This window comes from Physeter macrocephalus, chromosome 8 (assembly GCF_002837175.3).
Source record: "Physeter macrocephalus isolate SW-GA chromosome 8, ASM283717v5, whole genome shotgun sequence".
Classification (NCBI taxonomy): Eukaryota; Metazoa; Chordata; class Mammalia; order Artiodactyla; family Physeteridae; genus Physeter; species Physeter macrocephalus.
This window is the reverse complement of record NC_041221.1, coordinates 27,564,561-27,578,009: the sequence shown is the minus strand read 5'-3', so window position 1 is coordinate 27,578,009 and position 13,449 is coordinate 27,564,561. Positions and strand designations below refer to the sequence as shown.

Genomic DNA, 13,449 nt, shown 5'->3' with positions numbered 1-13,449 from the left:
TCTGGCCAGAGGAAAGGCAAGTGCAACGGTCCAGAGGTGTGGGCAGTCTAGGATGTCAGAAGTGTGGGTATGTGAGGGAGTGTATTACTTTCCTAGCGCTTCCATGGATTAAAACAACAGAAAATTATTCTCTCACGGTTCCGTAGGCTAGACATCCAGACTGAGGTGTTGGCAGGGTTGGTTCCGACCAGAGGCTCTGCAGGAGAGTCTGTTTAGTGTCTGTGTCTTAGTTCCCAGTGGTGGTCAGCAATCCTTGGTGTTCCTTGTCTTGCAAACACATCAATTTGATCTCCACCTTTGTCTTCACTTGACATTCTCCTTGTGTGTCCGTGTCTAAATTTCCTTCTTCTTCTAAGGTCATTGGATTCGGGTCCACCAGCATCCAAGATGACCTCATCTTAACTTGATTGCACCTTCAAACACCCCATTTCCAAATCAGGTCCCACTCACAGGTACTAGGGGTTGGGGCTTCAATATATATTTTTGGAGGAGACAATTTAACCCACAACATGGGCTGGTGAGCAAAGGGAAAAGAGGGAGAAGGAGGCATGGACCATATTCCAGAAGGTCAAGTGCATCACACTATGGAATGTACTTCATCATGAACGTGACAAAAGGCATGGGAGGTTTTCAGCAGAGCAGTGACCTGATTTGTTTTCAGAAAGAGCCTCTGGCTCAGAGTAGGAGGCGGAATGGAAGGGGGCAAGGAAACCAATTTCGAAAGGGATTGCAAAGTCAGGATGGAAAAGGCCGAGTTGCTACAACAAATGGGGTGGGTGGAGAGAAAGAGAAGACCGTATGGATTGAATGGTTAAAAATGGTTAAAAAATTTGATCTTTCTTGTAGATCTACTGGATGCATGGGTTGAAAGAGGGCACTGAATTGCCCAGGAAGTTCTTCTTGATGTTTTCCTCAAAGTCCTGCTTTAGCACCAGGACTTCATGGTCCTAGAGTGAAGCTTCTTATTGTCTGATTGTACATTGAAGACAATTGAAACTTCCTCATATTCAGCCTCTGTTCCTAGCAATTACTTCTTAAAAATAAATAACATTGCCTTTTTTTTTTTTTTTTTTTTTTTTTCTTGTTGCTGTTCCTACCATAAGGTTTCTACAGCCAGGGGCAGATCCTGGTTTTGTGGGTCCTAAATCTTATAAAATTATAAATACAAACTTATATTCAGGACGTAGAAGGGTCTGTGCAAGTGAGGGGCCCTGAAACTTAAGGCTCATTAGCTCCTTGGTAGATCACTTCTGTGGACAACTAAGGAGGATTTCATTAATACAGACTAAATCTGGGGCCAAGGGAACAATATTCCACTTACTAGAGAACAAAACAACAACAAACATTTGCATTTATTTTATAGTTTGCATCACAATTGTTCCTTGGTGTCTGTGGGGAGGATTGGTTCCAGGACCCCAGCAGATACCAAAATCTGTGGAGGCTTAAGTCTCATATAAAATACTGTAATATTTGGATATACCTATGCATGGTTTCTAGAGTACTTATAATACAATACAATGTAAAGATTATGTAAATAGTTGCCAGCATGTGGCAAATTCAAGTTTTGCTTTTTGGAACTTTCTGGAATTTTTTTTTTTTCAAATATTGATCAGAGGTTGGTTGAGTTTGTGGATTCAGAAACCGTGGATATGGAGGGCCAACTGTATTTTGTATAACTGGTATGAGTGGCCTGTAAGGTGAGTTGGGAAGTAGGACAGGCATGATTTTTAATGACTAAACAGAAGCAAGAAATTTAGTCTCCGAGATGCGTCTTCCAACATTGGAAGGTCAGTGAACAGCACAGCACCATTTGAACCGTATTTTAGAATTCCAAATACTCCACATATTCTCATTCTGCCATACTGCATGGAAATTGAAGTGAAATGACCAGACTAGGAGCTGGGTTTGCATTAGAATATATTATGTGCAACCAGCAGCTCCTGTAAAGAGCACAATGTTTAGCATAGAATTGGAATTACCTTGTGAGATATTTGCATTGATCATTTTGACTAGGTCATTGCTAATGTCAACTTGATAATCTCGTGGTGTGGATCACAGGGTCTTAGAGAGTCCTATTTCATCTTGGGAAACTTTAGAGATTCTTTTGATTATCACATTTGTATTGAACATTTCTCTTAGAAAACAAGTTTTCCCCTCTCCGGTATAGACTATTTGAAATTGATTTAGTATTCCCTTTTCGATTTCATGGATAGCTTTTTAAAAAATTGTTTTGGAATTGATTTTGTATCATACTTTGCCTTTTATTTTATAAAACGTGGCTTAACTTTCTACAGGAAGGATAACATTGACAAGAGGGCAATGGAGGAATTCATTCTTTGTGTAAATATAGCTTCTTTTTGGGCTTCTAACACAGATCTATGATCGCATTCTGTCAGTTTCCTCTCGAGAGGGTGAGACGATTGCATTGGATAAACCCGTGATGGCAGAGGGCAATGTGGAAGTTTGGCTTAATTCTCTCTTGGAGGAATCTCAGGCCTCATTACATCTTGTGATTCGCCAGGCAGCTGCAAATATTCAAGAAACAGGTTTCCAACTGATTGAATTTCTTTCTTCCTTCCCTGCTCAGGTCAGTGTATTGAAATTGGAACGTATTTTTTATAGAATAGTCATTTTAGATCTCAGATATTGTCTATTGTAAACTACACAACTGCCTATAATTTAACTCTAGACCAATATTAAGATTTTCATTAGGATTTGTTAAATATAGATAAGCTTAAAGATTTCAACTACAGATTATTTGGTGTTATGTATCTGTATCTATACATATATATTTATAAATATATATATATTTGTGCTGAGATATTTGATATGTTTTCTTTAACTTAAAATATTTTTTTTCCTACTGAATCTCTTCAGTACATAAATCATAAAATGTACTGTGTTTTACCAGAAAAATGAGAAATATATTTCAGCAATAAAATACAGAAAATGATGTTTTCTTAGTCATGTGATCAATAGAGATTTTGTGTCTACTATGTGTAAACCCTGTGTTAGTTTGGGGAAAGTAGGTTTAAGACGTATTCTTTCCGTAACAGTAGCTTAAAATCTATCTAGGGAGAAATATGACTTAGAATGAGAAGAAAAAAACTGTAGACATGTCGTGAGGCTGTATATACTTAATTGTCAGGTAAACAATATGAATAGAGTCTCCATAGGTTTTGAAACAACCCATCAAGTTAAAAGTTGATGTAATCAAGGATGGCCTGACATTTGCATAATAATCACAGCTGTTTACTATATTGTGATTTCTATTTAAATATATTCATATGCCATCCGCACTCATAAAGCCTTTTTTATTTCCATAAGGTTGGATTATTAGGAATTCAAATGATATGGACACGGGATTCAGAAGAGGCTCTTAGAAATGCCAAGTTTGATAAAAAAATCATGCAGAAAACCAATCAGTCTTTCCTGGAGCTACTGAACACGTTGATAGACATGACAACCAGGGACCTGAGTTCCGTGGAGCGTGTTAAATATGAGACTTTGATTACTATTCATGTGCACCAAAGAGATATCTTTGATGACCTGGTAAGTGCTTTACAAATGCTGTGGCATATACAGAAAAGCAAATACTAGGAACTATCTTTGTTTACCCACTGGGAATAGTTTGAATGAGTTCAAAGAAAAGATAAAATTCAGGCAAAGAAGCATTTTCATGATGAGAGATTGTTTGTCAGACTTTCTTTTCAGACTTTAGCTGAAATTTCAGCTATTTTCCAATGATCTAGGCTAAGGTGTTATGGAGGCAATTAGACTTTATTTTAAAATTCTTTATGTGATCATTTTTAATGCTGAAATGTCATGTAGCATCCTGAAAAGCTTTTATTTGTCTTGTGCTCCTTTTGGTTATTAAATTGAAGATGACCAGTTTCTTGCTAAAGAAATAATAAGTGATATTGCTGGTAGAACTGCTTAGTAGTTCCTTTAAGGCTCTTCATAAATCACATCTTTAACAAGTTATGCTACATTTTATGTCATTGATTGCAAATGGTCTTTCCTAATATAGTTTGTGACATTCAGCAGACATGCAGATTTTGCCTTTAAAGAAAGAACAGGGATGGAAAAGAGAGTTTCATAGCTATAGAAAATAGGAAATGTGAAAAGAAATGAAATTTGTCCTCTACTATAAAATACAACGTTAGATAACAGGCATGAAGCTCTTATTTTCATAATAATTTTCTGGATCATGTCTCACCCCATTATTTAAAAAAGATTATGAAAGATTGGTTCTGATGTAATGGAAATAAAGGCAACGCATTCAAGCTGTTATGTGCTAATCTCCTCTCTTAATAGTTAAGCACACTGTTTGCCTAATTAGAAATAAAGGGCTCAGGGTAATTTTAGATTTCTTATTTGTCAAAGAAAAATGATTAAAGTGGCTTAAAATTTTGGTTAAAAATATTCAGAGAGCGGGCTTCCCTGGTGGCGCAGTTGGTTGAGAGTACGCCTGCCGATGCAGGGGACGCGGGTTCGTGCCCCGGTCCGGGAGGATCCCACATGCCGCGGGGCAGCTGGGCCCGTGAGCCATGGCCGAAAAAAAAAAATTCAGACAAAAGCATTGCTGGTCAATAACCTACCATTTAGATGTTAGAAATTTTGGCCTGCTGCAAATCCTAGGAAGGGTAATTAACGGATTAAAAAAAACAACAAGAATGTACTTTATCATAATCATAAGAAATGACTTTTTTTCCTAATGAGATTGTTTAGTTCTATCTTTGTAAGCCAAATATGTTTTTTCATAGGTTGTATTTCATGGTTAGGACTGTGGTATTGGACATTTAAGGGTGAAATTTAAGAAATGAACACCTTCCTCTTAAAATAGATCACGTTATTTAAATTGAGGGGCACAAGTAGGAGTTTCTCTTCTCCTTTTCTCATATCTTTGAAAGTATCTTTTTTTGCTGATCAATAAATGAATGGGTTGGATGGTGATGTAATTGACATCTCCCAAGTAGTTGGGCTGTCTTTAACTTAAAGACAGTTTAATTAACTTTTCCATTAACTTCACATTATGATCTACCTGAATGCTAATGCGTATAGTTAATAAGCGGTTCTCATCTCAGTTTTAACACATACCATTTGCATTTCAGTGTCACATGCATATCAAGAGCCCTACAGACTTTGAGTGGCTGAAACAGTGCAGATTTTATTTTAACGAAGATTCCGACAAGATGGTGATTCACATCACAGATGTGCCGTTCATATACCAGAATGAGTTTGTAGGCTGCACTGACAGGCTCGTTATAACTCCCCTCACAGACAGGTGATGGAAGGGTTCTGTGACTCCTCAACCTCTCCCTCCTCCACCCCCAACCTTCTAATTCTCTCCAGGTGCTCAAGGGGTTTCGGCTGACGGTCTCTTTAGGGTTTACAGGCTCTTTTATATTAAAGTCTTTGAAATTCGGTATGTTTAGCTTTACACACATGTCTTCACATGGGATTTAGTAGGTTTGTGACTAAAACAGACTTTGCTTCCTTTGCCTTCAGTCTTATAGAGTCTAAGTTTAAATGACCTCCGTGGACATCCAATGGGAAAAAAGCAAATTAATCGCTATGTATCAATAGGTGCAAATCACCGTGGGCTTTGAGGGCTGCTTTAGGGGACTGTGGCACTTACTGTCAATACAGAGACAATAAAGGTTGTTTTTTAGCAGGAAAGAAATTGAGTATGAACATTGGTGAATCGTGATGGAGAGGACATTGACCTGTCCTGCCCTCTGCCTGTTATTTACCAACTGTGTTAGCCAGAGACGCCATGCAGTTTCCCTGGACTCAGTTTCCTCATCTGTAAGATGTTCTAGGTTATGTCCAGGGGTCCTTCCTCCATGGCTAATAGCCTGTAATTCACTTAGTTTAATTTGAGCTTTGTGGCATCAGCTAATTGTATATGTGCTGTTCAGGGATGCTTTAAATACTTATGTTGGACAAAATGGCTGAGTGTTAAAACCCAACATTGGGCCTAAGGAGAAGCTAAAGCTCAATATCAATCATTTTCACAGGATGAACCCCTGGGCTATTAGGTTGAAAATATTATTGGACAAAGTAGAAAAGTTTGACGTAATAGCCCTGTCTGTGAGATTTTTCCTTATGCTCAGTCGTGATTCTGAATGAAATGCTCACTTTTACCTGCGGATTAGCAGAAGATTTTACTGTCCTTTTCTCCTCACATTTTCTTTGTCTTCATACAATCCATATTCCTTCTTATGTCTCATTAAAGATGATTTTTTTAAAAAATTTTTATTGGAGTATAGTTGATTTACAGATGTTAGTTTCAGGTGTACAGCAAAGTGAATTAGTTGTACATATACATATATCCACTCTTTTTTTAGATTCTTTTCCATATAGGCCGTTACAGGGTACTGAGTAGACTTCCCTGTGCTACACACTAGGTTCTTATTAGTTATCTATTTTATATATGTCAATAGTAGTGTGTGTATATCAATCCCAATCTCCCAATTTATCCCTCCCCCCCATTTCCCCTGGTAACCATACGTTTATTTTCTACAAAAGATAGTTTCTACTGGATGCTTTTGGACGTTTGTTTTGGAGTTGTTCTCTTTGTTTCGAAGTGCAGAGGTGAATAATGACAACATGTGGAGAATTCCTTGAAACACTTGTAACAGCTATTTCACACCTTCTCTCCTTTCAAACCTCAAGCATTCCCCTCCCTTCCTCTCTCGACCGGAGGCCCCGTTTCCTGTTTTACTGAGAAGATAGATGCTACCACAGGAGAGGACCTGCACTCATTCCCCACCATCATGCCTGCCAACCAAGCCCCCTTTCCTTATGCTGTCCACTTTCTCTCTGGGTTTTAGGGATGGATTTTGTGCTGCCATCCAAAGCCAACACCTTCCACTGAAACAGTGATTTTCTCTCTGGGAGCATCATCAATTTTCACTTTCCACTCGTTCATTCTCATCAACGTACAATGTGCTACAATGGCTTCCAGAAAGGAAATCCTATCGTGAATCCTCTAGTTTCCCTCCCATTTCTGTACTGCCATCAAAACGCCTCAAAATCACAGTTTTTTCTATCTATTTTACCTTGAATTCACACCATTCAGGTTCTATGTATTAGCTTTCTGTTGCTTTCATAACAGATGACCACACGTTTAGAAGCTTAAACAACACAAGTTATTTCACAGTTGCATACGTCAGAAATGTGACGCACACCTCGTCGGACTAACGTCAGGTGTCGGCAGGACTGTGGTCCCTCCTGGAGTCTCTAGGGGAGAATCTGCTTTTTGTTTTTTAGTTGGTTGGCAGAATTCTTTTTCTTGTGGTTGCAGGACCTATGTCCCCACTTCCCTGTGGACTGTCAGCTGAGGGCCGTTCCCAGCGTCTGGAGGCTGCCGTATTCCTTGGCTTGTGGCCCCTTCCTTCATCTCCACAGCCACATCCATGGGTTGAGGCTCCTTCATGCTTCCAGTCTCTTTTCCTTTTCCCGTCTCATGTCTCTGACCCACTCTTCCGCCTCCCTTTTCCCCTTTTAAGGACTCGTGAGATTAGATGGGGTCCACTGCGTAATCCAGGATAATCTCCCCATCTCAAGGCCTTTCACAGTAATTGCATCTGCAAAGTCCCTTTAGCTGTGTAAGGTAACGTATTTACAAGTTCCGGGGATTGGGATGTGGCTATCTTTGGGGGAACCATTATTCTGCCCACCACACTTTCTTCCCCCGCTAGGGCAGTCACCCAGATCCTCATGTTGCTAAATCCAGTGGTCATTTCTAGTTCTGACCTTCCTTGACTAGCCAGCAGCATTTGCACAGGTGATCCCTGTCTCCTTTTTCATACACTTTCTTCATGTGGCTTCCAGGACACAACATTCATCTAGTTCCCCTTGTTCTGGTTGTCCCTTCATACCATCTCCTACTGGTTCCTCTTCATCTTCTTGACCCCCTAATCACTGAACGCACCAAGGCTCTTCTCCATCACTCACTCCTCAGGTGATCTCACGTGGCTTTAAATATCATCTAGATGTGGACTCCCCAGTCTCTGCACCCTGACAGGGCTTCTCCCTTGAACTCCAGACACATACATTCACTTGCCTATGTGACATGTTTTCTTGGACGCTTACTGGGAATTCACACGGATGGTTGATTGTCCCCCCACAAAACTGCCCTCTTTTCCGGCTTTGCAAATGGCAATTCCATCCTTCAGTTGCTCAAGCCAAAATCCTTGGAGCATCCTTGATGCCTTTCTTTCTCTCACTTTATTATCCAGTCTGTCATCAGGTTTGGTCACCACCACTTTCAGAACTCACTTAGGATGTGACCACTTTTCTCCCCTTTGCTGTTATCCTGTTAGTCCTGGCCACCATGATGTCTAGGCTGGATGACTGCAATAGTCTTTTATCTGGTTTCCTGCTTCTGCCATTGCCTCTCAATTCACACACTGGAATATAAGTCCGATCCTGTCATCCCTTTGCCTTGATCTCCACTGTCTTTCCATCTCACCCAAAGTAAAAGCCAATGTCCTTACATTGCCTATAAGACCTGCCATGATCTGATCCCTGCTACTCTTTCTCCTTCCTCATTGAGCTCCAGCTACTTGCTCCTTGGCTGTTCCTTGAACAGTCTCAGCACACTGCTGCCTCAGGACCCTTGCACTTGCTGTTGCCTTAACTGGGAACCCTTTTCCCTTCGATACTGGCATAGCTCACTTCCTCTTCTCCAGGTCTCCGATTGAATGTCATTGCACATGGGTCTTTGAACCTGACACATTTGAAGCAGCAGTCCCCACACTCCTGAACCCTCCTAACCAGCTTTATTTTTCTTGTTTTCTACTTTTGAATAGTCTATTTCCTTCCTTTAGGATATCAGGTATATCTTTGAGGTATAGACTTCCTGTGATTTATTCACTGCTCCTAGAACAGTTCTGTTCCATAATAGGTACTAAATAAAATTTCCCAAATGAATGAAGAAATGTTTATTTTCAAAGTCACATCTTTGTGGTGAAAAAATTAAATAGTACCTAAAGATATAAAGTTGAAAGTATGAGAGGAAAATTTTTCTATTTTTCAAAATGATTAGTAGTTTATTTTCTTTCTAAGAAATTTCAAATGCTTATATGTCAAGATTCTTTTTAACTTTCACATATAGGTATCAGATTATACAAACTTTTTTGCCACTTGATTCTTTCACTGTATTCATTATCTTGTATATATTTCTGTATCAAAACACTTGAGAACTTTGAAAGCAAAGTATGTAAGTGGAGGTGATTCTAAAGTTTGTTTCTCCCTGTTTCAATCTAAATGTTCACTTGTTTGTTCTTCTCTAAGTTGATTATGGGAGGAGAGAGTCACCATTTTTTTCTGGTCATTGGGATCGCATTTCAAGATTGGCTGCCTTTTTACAAAAGAATTCCTCACTAAGATTAATACTTGAATAAAACAAAGGCCAGAGACGTTGACATCTTGTCAGCTTTTCACTGACTGCCTTGTGAAAATTCAACAATGTTGATAGTGATAGTCTCTGGGAAACGTGACGTCATTTGGATGGAGTTGCAGATGTTTCAGATGATAAAATAGTCAATAAATATGCTAAAAACATATAGTGCCTTTTTCTAAAAGCTCATGGTATTTTTCATGACCAGTCCTTCCTTCTACTTCTGAGTACAAGTCGAGAAGTCTGGAATCTTTCTTACTACAGTAAGTCCCCTACATACAAATGAGTTCCATTCCGAGAGCGCGTTCGTAAGTCCAATTTGTTCCTAAGTCCAGCAAAGTTAGCCTAGGTACCCAACTAACCCAATCGGCTATATAGTACTGTACTGTAATAGATTTATAATACTTTTCACACAAATAATACATAAAAAACAAACAAAAAGAGAAAATAAAGAAAACATGTTTAATCTTACAGTACAATACCTTCAAAAGTAAAATAGTACAGTACAACATACATAAAAAACAAACAAAAAGAGAAAATAAAGAAAACATGTTTAATCTTACAGTACAGTACCTTGAAAAGTACAGTAGTACAGTACAACAGCTGGCATCGAGTGAACAGACAAATAGAGTTACTGACTGGAGGAGGGAGAGGAGGTGGGAGATGGTAGAGCTGAAGGATCGTCAGCAACGGGAGACGGAGGGCAAGCTGCAATTCCACTCACGCATGATGTTGATGGAACGCACGTTCGCATCTTTGAAAGTTTGCAACTTTAAGGTTCGTATGTAGAGGACTTGCTGTACTGCTATCACTTAAGACCGAGGGCAGCAGCAATTGAAGACTGATGGAGACATCTTATCTTCTTGATAAGAAATGTAAACAGGGGAATTCCCTGGTGGTCCAGTGGTTAGGACTCTGCGCTCTCACTGTAGAGGACCTGGGTTTGATCCCTGGTTGGGGACCTAACATCCCACAAGCCGTGCAGTGTGGCCAAAAAAAACAACGTAGACAGGCCTCACGACATGTGTTCTTTCTCTGACATATTCTCACAGCTTCCGTGAGTTATACCTGGGTCTTGGCCATTGGGCTGTGTAGTCTTGGCCAAGACAGCTAACCTTTCTGAGTCCCTTCTTTTGGAATCATTGTGTGGACTAGAGGTAATGTAGGTAGGGACCCAGCACTGGGCCTGCCACTGAGTAAATGTTAGTCATCATTAATAATGTTGCTATGACTATTGTTTTTCATTCTTTTTTTGTTTGTTTAGAATTTTTTTATTTTTAAAATTTTATTTATTTATTAGTTTTGGCTGCATTGGGTCTTCGTTGCTATACGTGGGCTTTCTCTAGTTGTGGCGAGTGGGGGCTACTGTTCGTTGTGGTGGGCCGGCTTCTCATTGCGGTGGCTTCTCTTGTGGAGCATGGGCTCTAGGCACGCGGGCTTCAGTAGTTGTGGCACACAGGCTCAGGAGTTGTGGCTAGAGCACAGGCTTAGTAGTTGTGGCGCATGGGCATAGTTGCTCTGCGGCATGTGGGATCTTCCCAGACCAGGGCTCAAACCTGTGTCCCCTGCGTTGACAGGCGGATTCTTAACCACTGCGCCACCAGGGAAGCCCTAGAATTTTTAAAATTGAAGTATAGTTGATTTAAAATATTGTGTTAGTTTCAAGTGTACAACAAATTGCTTCAGTTATTTTTTTTCAGATTGTGTTCCATTATAGGTTATTATAAGATATTGAATATAATTCCCTGTGCTATACAGTAAATCCTTGTTACTTATCTATTTTATGTATAGTAGTGTGTATCTGTTAATCCCATACTCCTAATTTGTCCCTCCCTCTCTCTCCCACTTGGTAACCGTAAGTTTTTTTTCTATGTTTGTGAGTCTGTTTCTGTTTTGTATATATATTCATTTGTATTTTTAGATTCCACATATGCGATATCATATAGCATTTGTCTTTCTCTGACTTACTTCACTAATATTCTCTAGGTTCTAGGTTCATCTGCATGTGGCACTATTTCTTTTCTTTCTTTTTTTTTTTTTTTTGTGAATGAGTAATATTCCATTGTGTGTGCATGTGTGTGTGTATATACACACACCACATCTTCTTAAGCCAATTCTCTGTTGATGGGCACTTGGGTTGTTTCTGTGTCTTGGCTGTTGTAAATATTGCAGCTATGAACATTGCGGTGCACCTATCTTTTTGAATTAGAGTTTTCGTCTTTTCTGGACGTATGTCCAGGAGTGGGATTGCTGGACCATATGGTGACTCTGTTTTTAGTTTTTTAAGGAACCTCCATACTGTTTTCCATAGTGGCTGCACCAATGTGCATTCCCACCAACAGTGCAGGAGGGTTCCCTTTTCTCCACACCCTCTCCAGCATTTTTTATTTGTAGACATTTTAATGGTGGCCATTCTAACTGATGTGAGGTGATACCTCATTGCAGTTTTGATTTGCATTTCTCTAATAATTAGCAATATTGAACATCTTTTCATGTGCCTGTTGGCCGTCCGTATGACTTCTTTGGAAAAATGTCTCTTTTGGTCTTCTGTCCATTTTTTGATTGGGTTGTTTGTTTTTTCAATATTGAGTTAATCGTTGATAACACATGCTTTACCAACCTTTCCTTTCATTTCTCCTTAAGCCTGTCCTATAATCAAAGAATCTATAACTAATCCAAGTTTTCAACAAAGATAATTAACTTTCTGATGCATATACCCTGTTGTCTTGACAAGTTTTTCAGCATTTTAGAATCAATACTGTTTAAGAATAGGAACTGAAAGCACTTCTGGTTTACGTGTGGTGAAATGCATCTAGATCACTATGAATTCTTAATACTATACTTGCATGCTAATGAGCCCTGGGTCGTGGGGTTGGTCATTGTTCATTTGGTGCCAGGGTCACATTCTGCATCTCTAACTCTAGTAGCTACTGGGACAGGAGGAAGCAGATAAAAGTGTATGGCTGGACCAGCACAAGCCATTTATTCAACAAATGTTCACAGAATACTAGGTGACAAGGGTTAGGCAAATAGCTGGGGGTAAAAGTAGTTCCTGACAGCAGAGAGCTTATGGCCATCTAGTGAGGAGGCAGGAAAGTATAGTAGAGCTGCTAAAAGGCCACTAAATCACATAAAGTCCAAACCCGTTCACGAATGATGAGATTTTTGAAAGCAACAGAGACTGGAAAGGAAAGCAGAGAAGGAAGGGGGTGAGGTACACATACATGTAGAATGCTCTGGAGAGAATCATGTCAACAAGTACATGAAGATGCTCTGGCAGATCCGTGCTTGTCTCTGAAAGGCAAGTCCTAGAGGGTTTGGGTGCCAGCATATTGGCCTCTGTACACCAACACCAAATTAATTTTCAGAGACAGAGTTTGGGGTGAAGTACAAAAGCATAGCTTTATTGCTTTGCCAGGTCAAGGGGGCCACAACGGGCTAATGCCCTCAAAACTGTGTGTCCCGACCTGGAGGGGGTAGTGAGGAGTTTTATGGTAATGGTTCAGAGAGGGCGTGGTCAGCCTGTGGACAGTCTTCTGATTGGCTGGTGGGGAGGTAGGTGGGAGTCGGCATCATCAACCTTCTGGTTTCAACTGGTCTGGGGTCTACGTGCTTGTGGGCAGCATGCAGTTAACTTCTCCCACCTGGCAGGAGGTTTCAGTATCTGCAAAACAGCTCAAAGATATTGTTATGAATATCCTGTGGTGGGGAACCAGGACCCTGCCCCAAGGCTGCGCTATTGTTTCTTTTGAGGGCTCCTCCCTTGTCTCACATCCCCTCTCTTCCCTAATTAGCAACTGTTTGAACCTGCTCTTTGGAACTCGGGGAAGGTCTTGGAGGCTGAATGAAGGCTATTTCCTGTAATCAAGAACTAGAGCATGGCCTTGAGGACACGGGGTGGGGGAAGGGTAAGCTGGGACAAAGTGAGAGAGTGGCATGGACATATATACACTACCAAACGTAGGGTGGATAGCTAGTGGGAAGCAGCCGCATAGCACAGAGAGATCAGCTCGGTGCTTTGTGACCACCTAGAGGGG

General features: G+C 40.2%; 1 protein-coding gene across 1 annotated transcript in view; it reads left to right on the top strand.

The window, feature by feature from the left end:
• The window catches only part of DNAH5 (dynein axonemal heavy chain 5), a 258,228-nt gene that overhangs the window by 119,122 nt on the left and 125,657 nt on the right, over positions 1-13,449 (top strand). Inside the window, exons 33-35 of the mRNA XM_028492810.2 lie at positions 2,375-2,587; positions 3,328-3,552; positions 5,115-5,287. Of these exons, the coding sequence (XP_028348611.1) occupies positions 2,375-2,587; positions 3,328-3,552; positions 5,115-5,287 (611 nt within the window). The remainder of the gene's footprint in view (positions 1-2,374; positions 2,588-3,327; positions 3,553-5,114; positions 5,288-13,449) is intronic.